Genomic DNA, 10,291 nt, shown 5'->3' with positions numbered 1-10,291 from the left:
AAGGAAGAAGTGTAAGTGGTCCAGGAAGCCGCACAGCCCTGCGAGTGCAGCTGATGGAGGCAGACAGTGTGAATCAGGCATTCCTGGGCTCACTCATCCAGCCTGGGTGTTCCCTGCTCCAGCACAACCAGCCACAGCCCCATTGGCTGTACAAGGTTCCTGAGGCCGGGGATTGGCTGGCGGAGTTCTCCCAGGAGTTTCAGCTCTCTGATAAAGTTGCCTGGATCAGTCTGTCCTGCTGGAGCTCGCAGTGGAGTTGTACAAGGCAGGAGGTCAGGAGATGGAGCTCAGTGCTGGGATGCAGAGGGTGAGTGGGAGACACCCAGATACATTTATTTATATGTCTGTTGGGAAATTACTTTTTTTTTTCCTGTACATATTTTTTATTATATATATATATATATATATATATATATATATATATATATTCTCTATCGCAGTTTTTATACAGTGTGTAGACTGGCTGTTGTGGAACCACAAGTCCCAGCATGATCTGACAGAAACACATACTTGGGCTACCTGTGCAACTACAAGCTCCAGCATGCCTTGCCATAATTCTAAAGCAGATTGAGACGAACTGTGGCTCCTCCAGCTGTTGTAGAACTACAAGTCCCATTATTCCTGTAGCCACCATTTCTCACTGTCCATTACTTAGTAACGTTGATTTTATTTAAACCAATAATTATTATAATGAAATGCAAAAAAATTAAAATAATCTTTAACACTATTTGCACAAGTGATGATACAATGGGGTGATGGGTAACCAGATGTGTATTGTCTATATAACCCCTATTAGGGTGTAATGACCCCTGGAGTGAGGTCACATCTCTGGGAAGCCCCAGTCACTTCTGTCATTCCCGAATACATTAAACATTTAAGGTGTCTCTAACCTGGCAACATTGTAATTGTCATTTCCAGGGATACTATGTGTGCTGCCTCGGTGCACTACAATTCCCATCATGACTTGTTCACTAAACTTCACCTATTGCATTTTTTGCAGTTCAAAAATATCACAGCAATAAGTGTTTTATTTTAATTAGTGATAATATATTCTCTTCTTATTTCCAAGGACTGACCTTTAAAAACTTTTTACCAATATGTTTCAGATATGAATGGCCAATGGGTCTAATTCGGACTTGATCGTAGCAGCAAATTTGTTAGCTAATGGGTAAAACCATGTGCAGTGCAGGTGGGGCAGATTTAACCTGTGCAGAGAGAGTAATGGGCCCTACTCACTGGCCGAGGTGCCCGACGGCCGATACGGCCGACGAGCGACCCGGCGGCGGGGGGGGCAGTGACGGGGGGAGTGAAGCTTCTTCACTCCCCCCGTCACCCGGCTCCATAGACGTGCAGGCAAATATGGACGAGATCGTCCATATTGGCCTGCATGCACAGCCGACAGGAGACCAGCGATGAACGAGCGCGGGGACGCGCATCGTTCATCGCTTAAGTCTCCACACTGAAAGATATGAACGAGATCTCGTTCATTTATGAACGAGATCGTTCATATCTTTCAAAATATCGGCCAGTGTGTAGGGCCCATTAGATTTGGGTGGGGTGTGTTCAATCTGCAATCTAATTTGCAGTGTAAAAATAAAGCAGCCAGTATTTACCCTGCACAGAAACAAAATAACCCACCCAAATCTAACTCTCTCTGCACATGTTATATCTGCCCCACCTGCAGTGCAGCATGGTTTTGCCCAACTGCTAACAAATTTGCTGCTGCGATCAGGTCTGAATTAGGCCCAACGAGGTACACTTGAGGTGTACTTGGTGTCACATAGTGCTAATGTAATTGTATCGCATACAGTTAAGGGGGGTACTCACGGAGAGATCCATGCTTAAAATCTAAGCAATCTGACTAGATTGCTTAGATTAAGCACAGATCACTCGTGTGTAGCCCCCTCAGCGATGCGCGGCCCCGCACATCTCTATCGCCACTGCTAGATTGGCCTGCATGCAGGCCAATCTATCAGGTCGCTCATTTCACCCACTGGGTGAAATGAGCGGCCCACGTCCTCCCCCCCCCCCCCCCCCCCCCCCCGCATCGCTCAGCACACATCGCGCTGTGGTGAGCGGCGGGAGAGATGTGTGCTGAGCGGTTCGCTCAGCACACATCTCTCCCGTGTATACCCCCCTTTACTGTCCCAGTGATGTCATCTTACCTGTGTGTAACGCTTGTTTACACAAGTCATTGGCAGACTACGGTCTGATACATCGTCCTCCTGTAACCTATCCACGCAGGCTACCACCTGTATAGCTTCACCGCAGGCAATTTACTAAGGAAACTTGTTATAGAATGGCTGCTGAGAGTAACTGTACACTTGCCCTTGCAGGCATACTACTTCCCCGAGCCAGAAGTATTAATAACCTAGATAGAAGGGTATTATAATGATAACAAGGGGGTCTATAATCAGCATCGCAAACTAGCCACTGACTAGAGGGTTTAGTGGTCTATTTACTAAGCTTTGGGTGGAGTTAAAGTGGACGGAGATTAAGTACCAACCAATCAGCTCCTAACTGTCATTTTTCAAACACATCCTGTAACATGCAGTTGGGCAAAACCATGTGCACTGCAGGGGAGGCAGATGTAACATGTGCAGAGAGCGTTAGATTTGGGTGGGGTGTTCAAACTGAAATCTAAATTGCAGTGTAAAAAATAAAGCAGCCAGTATTTACCCTGCACAGAAACAATATAACCCACCCAAATCTAACTCTCTCTGCACATGTTACATCTGCCACACCTGCAGTGCACATGGTTTTGCCCATCTGCTAAAAAAATATGCTGCTACGATCAGGTCGGAATTAGGCCCCGAGTTTCCACGCCACGATCATTGCACTTGTTGTAACAGGTGTGCTAATAACTCCTGGGTATCCATCCCTCTACTTCCATTACCACAAAACTGGTAAATATGTAGACAAACTGGATTTGGCGCCGGCTCCGCTTGTACAGGGTGTTCTCCAAAACACAGCAGGTAGCCGCACCCAGTCTGCAAACTTCTGTTATCAATGGAGTCCTCTGGTGCTTAAATCAGGATGCACACCTCAGGCGACATAATCCCTTTAACAGACACTCGTAAATTACACAGGTTCTGTGGCTGGCTGGCTGACTTTAAGTCTGCATGTCACCTGGTTTTAATCAGCCCCAGAACCTGTGTAATTTATGAGTGTCCTAGTTTAAAGGGATATTATGGTCAGCCTACATAAACAGCAGTCACACTCGAACACAGCGTGAAACAAGACTAGGCAATCTGATTTCAATTACAACCCTTGGTGTGTTCTTCCAAAGATGCTGGGAGTTATAGTGCAGCCAGAGGCCGACAGACTAGAAACGATTTCTGTGCCTCCTGGATAAAAAACAGGTTAATATTCATTTGCAACAACTTCCAGATAAACCACCACCACCCAGGGCACATTCTGTAACTGCCCCAATCTCCTGGTGTATCTGCAATAAGGTAGCAACTATGCTTTTTATTCCCTGTAATAGGTTTCAGCTGTAAGTACCTGTATCCTGCCAGTATAATGCTTCGTATAATAAGTGGCCAGCTAGCGGTAAAGTCATTTCATATGATATGAGTTGGGGAATGGGGTTAAACTCTGCAGGACACGTGAGCTGCTGACGGTGAACCTCCTGGTGAATATCCCAGTTCTCTATAAATTCCCAGTGATGTAGCAAAGCTCACTAATCTGAATAAACAGCTCTGTGGTGCTGCAAGGAAGGGGCAGGACGGAGCCGGCTGGTGCTCCCTGCCCAGTTATTACCAAGAAATTGCTTCCAGATGAAAATCTCCAGGCTCCGTTCCTCTCTCTGCCCAGGCTGCAGTTCTACACATAGGGGGGAATTCAGACCTGATCACTCACTAGTGTTTTTTGCAGCGCTGCGATCAGGTCAGAACTGCGCATGCACCACAATGCGCAGGCGTGTCGCACGGGTGCAAAGCGGATCGTTGCTGTGCGATGGGTTTTACAAAGAATCCATTCGCACAGCCGATCGCAAGGAGATTGACAGGAAGAGGGTGTTTGTGGGTGGCAACTGACTGTTTTCTGGGAGTGGTTGGAAAAACGCAGGCGTGTCCAAGCGTTTGCAGGGCGGGTGTCTGACGTCAATTCCGGTCCCGGACAGGCTGAAGTGATCGCAGCGGCTGAGTAAGTTCTGGGCAACTCAGAAACTGCACAAGATCTTTTGGGACCGCTCGGCTGCACATGCGATCGCACACTTGCACAGCTAAAATACACTCCCCAATGGGCGGCGACTATCTGATCGCAGCGCTGCAAAAAATAGCTAGCGAGCGATCAGGTCTGAATTACACCCATAGATCTTATTGTGCGCAGAAGGTACTGTAGCAGCATCATTACTAAGTAAATATATACATATATATCATTAGCAGATCGGCGGGTGTGCTCAGACATACCAGATCGCCCCTGCAGCACACCCAATGCCGATATATCATCCAGATACTGTATATCGGTACATCTGGCTGTAAGTATGGACGGCCGGGCAATTGGTCAGCGGCTGCACCCATTGAATATAATGTCCCAGGTGGGCGACCATATACAGATGACCCTGCTGCGAGACATATCGGGTAAGTGCGTATGACCGAGATCGTTTGTGCATACACAATGCCAAGTGATAGAATAATTAGCTGTTCGGATGAGCCATCTGCTGAATGTGCACCCAGCCTATGAGCATGATTATAATGCAGAGAACCTTTGGTGATAACAGTATATGATTAAAAAAGTAAAAATTAACTCTATGTATTTCTTACTGGTAGAAATACTTTTCAAGCAATAAATAATATGGAACTGCTGCAGAACCTCTTTAATAGCAAAACAGCATTGTGACCTCAAGTCGGCAAACACTGCTGTGCATTCTTCTCCCCAAATTCATGAAAATGTGTCACTGCGACTTTAAATGCATGACGTGCCAACGTTATGGGGCTGATGCGGTTTCCTCTTGCGCAAAAGTAAATACCGCAATTCAGTGGGGGAATGTTGGATGCGAAACCTGACGTTTAGTAGCCGACCACTGTGAGCAGCGCTGATGCCGGGGCTATTATTGCCTCAACTATTGAGGAACTTCTGCCAACTATTGCGGAACGGTCTGTCGGATCACAAGCAGCAGCATTCCCTGGCAGTGCATTCTGGGACATTTGTCTCCACAAAATAAAATGAAAACATTTTAAATAAAGTTTTTTTTTTTTTTTTTTTTTTTAACTATCCCACACCTGAGGATCCTTAATGGAGAAGTTGCACAAAGCGGCCAATCAGTTTCTATCTATATTTATAGAATGTACTTGACAAATGGTTGAAAGAAGCGTGTCCATACCTTTACTGTTTAGAAAAATTGATACATCTCCCCCTAGTCCTTTATACTGAAACCACTGGGGTGGACAGGTTACATTTCCAAGGGTCCCTAACGCTTTCAAATAAAAATTGAGGTCAGTCCTCCGCAAAAATGGCTGCTCTTGGAGTACTGACTCGATTCAGAGTATTGGGGTTATTTAAGAAGGGAGTCGAAACTGGTTACTATCAATGTCTGACAATTAATGGTTACTAGCCATCGATGATCAATGGCCAGTTTTTATCTGAAGAACCATGCCCCCTATGCCTGCCACCTATACCTCACCAGTGTGTAGCGGACATGCCAATTTAACCCATTAATGCGCACTCAATACTAGGAGACATGGGCTTTAAACCTATGCTCCGTAATAACAGAGAGCATAGGAATAGAGCCCAGATGCTGCTAATGTATCTGCAGCTGTACCCTGGGGCAGGGGGCCTGTCTATCATTGGCTCGATCATTTCTGCGCAGTGTCAGTAGGCTGCTGTGTAATGTGCATGGGGTGAGTACTTATTTGCAGGAGACAGAGCCGCCAGGTGTCCAAAAATAATTTTTTATAATATAGACGTCTGCTTGCAGCAAAACAGGGACTCTAGGTCGACATGTTCTGGGTTGACGTGAGTTTTTCAAATGATAAGGTTTGAAAAAAAAAATTCATACTTAACGATCCACGCGGACTACGATTGGGAATAGTAACCTTGCCCGAAGTCACTGTGCGGAGAAAACGACACCAAAAAAACATGAACTCACGTCGACCTTTTGGCCTGTCAACCTACACCATGTCGACCTAGAGACCCTGTCGACCAATAGTGGTTGAGCTAGACCCTCTCGACCTAGTTACTGTTGACCCTACATACCTCACCCACTTCTGCCAGCTAGGAGCAGCTGATAGGCTTCAGTCTCATGGAGATTGCTTCAGCCCAGAGATGGATGTGTACAGACTCTGTGGGGTTATTCAGAGTTGTTAGCAAACCAAAACTGATAACAATTGTGTTATAGACCATGCTGCACTGCAGGTGGGGCAGATGTAACATGTGCAGAGAGAGTTAGATTTGGGTGGGGTGTGTTCAAACTGAAATCTAAATTGCAGTGTAAAAATAAGGCGGACAGTATTTACCCTGCACAGAAACAATATAACCCACCCAAATGTAACTCTCTCTGCACATGTTACATCTGCCCCACATGCAGTGTGCATGGTTTTGTCCAGTTGCTAATGTTTTTGGTTTGCTAACAACTCTGAATAACCCCCTGTTTGCTGTAGGTGGCAGGTCCATGCTAAGTAATATTTTATTGGCACTTGTATTGCTTTCATTACCCTGACACACTTAAAAGATCAACATGCTACAAAGTACAATAATATCAAGTGTCGTGCCAAGCCTTTAGCTGAGCATAGCTCTCCCTCGCCTCTTCCATCTTAGGTAAATAACCAAATACTAATTACAGCAGCGCAAACTGCCTCACTGGCTCTGCTGGTATGAAATGCTCTGTTATTCCATCCGCACACACCGGTGCCAGCGATGTCGCAGAGTATTTATTCACGCAGTCCGCACAGCTGTTTGCCGTGACACACTAACCACCTCTCTGCCCAGACCAGTCTCGGGGCTGGAAAAGTGTCTGGAACTCTGCTGCAGTTGGGTAGAAATTCCGTTAATGGGTCATTGAAGTTTTTTTTTGAACAGACGCTTTTTTGTTTGTGTGGATTGTGGGAATTATTAATAAATAAGTAGAAATTCTTGACCCGGTAATTTGCTTCTATGTGTGAAAGGGGGGGTCAGGCAGGCTCCGGAAAAAACGACCCGGCACTGAAATTACCGGGATTTCTGTATGAAAAGGGTATTAATTAGTACCTCAGTGAATTTGATTTAACCATCTCTGCTCAAGTACGGATATCCTTAAAACCTGGACTGTAATGGGGAAGTTTGGGGAATTCTGCCCCTTGGAGTGAAAGTTTGTAACAATTGAGGGAACTTCTGACATAACGTTAATTAACAGCAATGACTGAGTATGGGGAGGAGGCTTATCACAGATGTTATATTATTAGCTATCGCAATCCGTGTCGGACCAAGATATGAAGGGACCGCCGAGAGTTAAGATTGGACAATTATGCTGTTGTTTATTTCTGCATCCAATCAAAAAAACTGTAATATTCTTGTTTTATGAAGACGCATAAGGGATGAGAAGGGCGTAGAATAATATAACGTTTCTCCAGCCCAGTCCTCAGGGTCCGCTAACAGTTCATGTTTTCAGTATCTTCTAGGTGGAGCACAAATGTATTAATTACTGAGTGACACATTTGAAAAGACTCATGTGTGAGGAGACCTGGAATATATTCCACAGTTATAAATCCGCATTCGGGGAACGTGTGTGGAATATATGAGAACAAGTTGTATGTGTTACAATTTGATAAAATAACATGTTCTATATAAATAGCTATAATTTACCAGTCACACTTTTATTCAGCTACTGTAACTGTGAAACAATTTTCTTAAATGTCCCTCAGACTTTAATTCATGCTCTCATTATCTCCCGGCACTGATTAGTATAATAGCCTCCTCACTGGTCTCCCCCTAGACAGACTTTAGCCCGTACAATCTATTTAGAAAGCTACGGCTAGACTCATTTTCCTTGCAAACCGTCAGATTACTGCTATTACACCGGCTGCCTGCATGTTACCAAATCAATATAAAATACTCTGCTTACACATAAGGCTATGAACCAAACCACACTTGGGCCCTCATTCCGAGTTGTTCGCTCGTTAGATTTTTTTGCAACGGAGCGATTAGTCGCAAACTACGCATGTGCAATGTTCGCAGTGCGCATGCGCCAAGTAAATTTGCACAAAAGTTTGGTATTTTACTCACGGCCTAACGAAGATTTTTCATCGTTCTGGTGATCGGAGTGTAATTGACAGGAAGTGGGTGTTTCTGGGCGGAAACTGACCGTTTTATGGGTGTGTGCGAAAAAACGCTGCCGTTTCTGGGGAAAACGCGGGAGTGTCTGAAGAAACGGGGGAGTGTCTGGGTGTGTTTGTGACGTCAAACCAGGAACGAAACTGACTGAACTGATCGCAGTGTAGGAGTAAGTCTCGAGCTACTCAGAAACTGCTAAGAAATTTCTATTCGCAATTCTGCTAATCTTTCGATCGCTATTCTGCTAAGCTAAGATTCACTCCCAGAGGGCGGCGGCTTAGCGTGTGCAATGCTGCTAAAAGCAGCTAGCGAGCGAACAACTCGGAATGAGGGCCTTGTTCTCTTATCCCAAAATATCTCCCAGCTCCACCCCTCCACTCTGCCCAAGATCTGTCTCTCATCCACATGCATTAGCTGCTCTCATTCATGGTTACAGGACTACTTTTTTGGGCTGCACCCACACTGTGGAATGCCCTCCCTCGGACAAGAAGACCAGCCTCCAAGCCTTAAAGTGTTCCCAGAAAACTCACCTCCCATCATTTTCTAGAACCACCCATATCACCTCTATACAGAGCCGGATTAAGGGGGGGGGGCTCCGGGGGTAAGTACCCCATGGCCCCTCAGTCTGAGAGGGCCCCCCTGCCACCAGCCACAGATCGGATCTCTGTTATAGATCCGATCCGCAGCTGGGAGTTTCCCCGCAGGCACTGATTGTCGTCACAGCTGCCGGCGCCGCAGACCTTTGCTGGGTTGCTAGGTGACGGCTCAGCTAATCAATGGGCTGTACAACTGCATCCTGCGCCTCCTTTACTGGCTGGAGTGCAGGCTGAAGTGGAAACGGAGCAGCCTGTTAAGAATTACATTTGAGTTAAGGCTCTGGGTCGTGTGTATGTATTTTTTTATTTTTTTTTATTTTTATGGTTTTAATTTTAGACCTGAGGGGCCCCCTGTCTTAAGTACCCCGGGCCCTCTGAGTTCTTAATCCAGCTCTGCCTCTATAAGATATCTTACCCAATTACATCCCCTTTACACAGTTCACACAAAACTTGCATGTGTTCTCTTACATTCAGTCAACCCTCTGAGCCTCTGGCCAACCTATGACAGGCACTTATAGCCCACTATAGTAAAAAGCTTTGACCTTTGCAATCTGGCTGAACCAATATACAATCGGTAGTGCTTAGTTTCCTGTATTAAGGGTCTATTTGATATAATCCTCCCAAAAAGTAACATTCTTTAATGACGTCTATAGTGATGCCTTGGTATTTAATTTTGGGGCTAACCCATTGGTAAATGGCCCCGAAACTTAAAAATGCAGCAGTCCTCCAAAAGCAGTCATTTTCCTATTGATCACATATATTTACAGTAGTATGACAAATAAGACCCTTAGACCCCTGTTATCCTATAGATTGTAAGCTTGCGTGCAAGGCCCTCTTACCTCCCTCCCTGTCTGTCATTATCCATTCTCATTTTATTGCTGCTTTGTTTCCGATAGTAAAGCGCAGCGGAATATGCGGGCGCCATATAAATAAATGAAAATAAAGAAGTAGTCACTCATTTATGTTTAAGGGACTTCGTAACTAGTGGCACCTGCAGTATGGTGCACTGTGATTGGCTGCCATATATACTCAGCATGGAGAGATATATACATAGCTCTGTAACTGACACATAGAAAGTGTTTTCCAGGGGAAGCCAACAAATATCCAAACACTGAGCCTGGCCGTGGAGCGTGATAATCTGCTGGTGACTAGGCTGTAAACATAATAAGCTATTATATAACGAGGTGATAATTACTAACACTGTGTAAAGGCTAATGAGGCTGACATGATAAAACACAACTTTCCACAACTAACACAACACGGTCACACCTTACCTATGAACCTGAACTTGTGCGATGATGATAATCGGCTAATGTCTGACCACGTTGTACTGTAACAAGGAGTCGCTGATGCAGCGCTTACACATTTACAGAGGGTCAGCTTCACAGGACACATCGGGAAACATGCGCCGTTTATTCAGTTACTATAGTATTCCGGAGAACTGC

General features: G+C 45.3%; 1 protein-coding gene across 1 annotated transcript in view; it reads left to right on the top strand.

The window, feature by feature from the left end:
• The first annotated feature begins 207 nt into the window (after positions 1-207).
• LMCD1 (LIM and cysteine rich domains 1) overlaps positions 208-10,291 on the top strand; it is a 60,053-nt gene continuing 49,969 nt past the window's right edge. The window contains 1 exon segment of the mRNA XM_063941282.1: positions 208-307. Coding sequence (XP_063797352.1) covers positions 281-307 — 27 coding nt within the window. The 5' untranslated portion in view covers positions 208-280.

This window comes from Pseudophryne corroboree, chromosome 9, assembly GCF_028390025.1.
Source record: "Pseudophryne corroboree isolate aPseCor3 chromosome 9, aPseCor3.hap2, whole genome shotgun sequence".
In the NCBI taxonomy this organism is placed as follows: domain Eukaryota; kingdom Metazoa; phylum Chordata; class Amphibia; order Anura; family Myobatrachidae; genus Pseudophryne; species Pseudophryne corroboree.
This window is presented reverse-complemented; position numbering and strand designations above follow the sequence as displayed.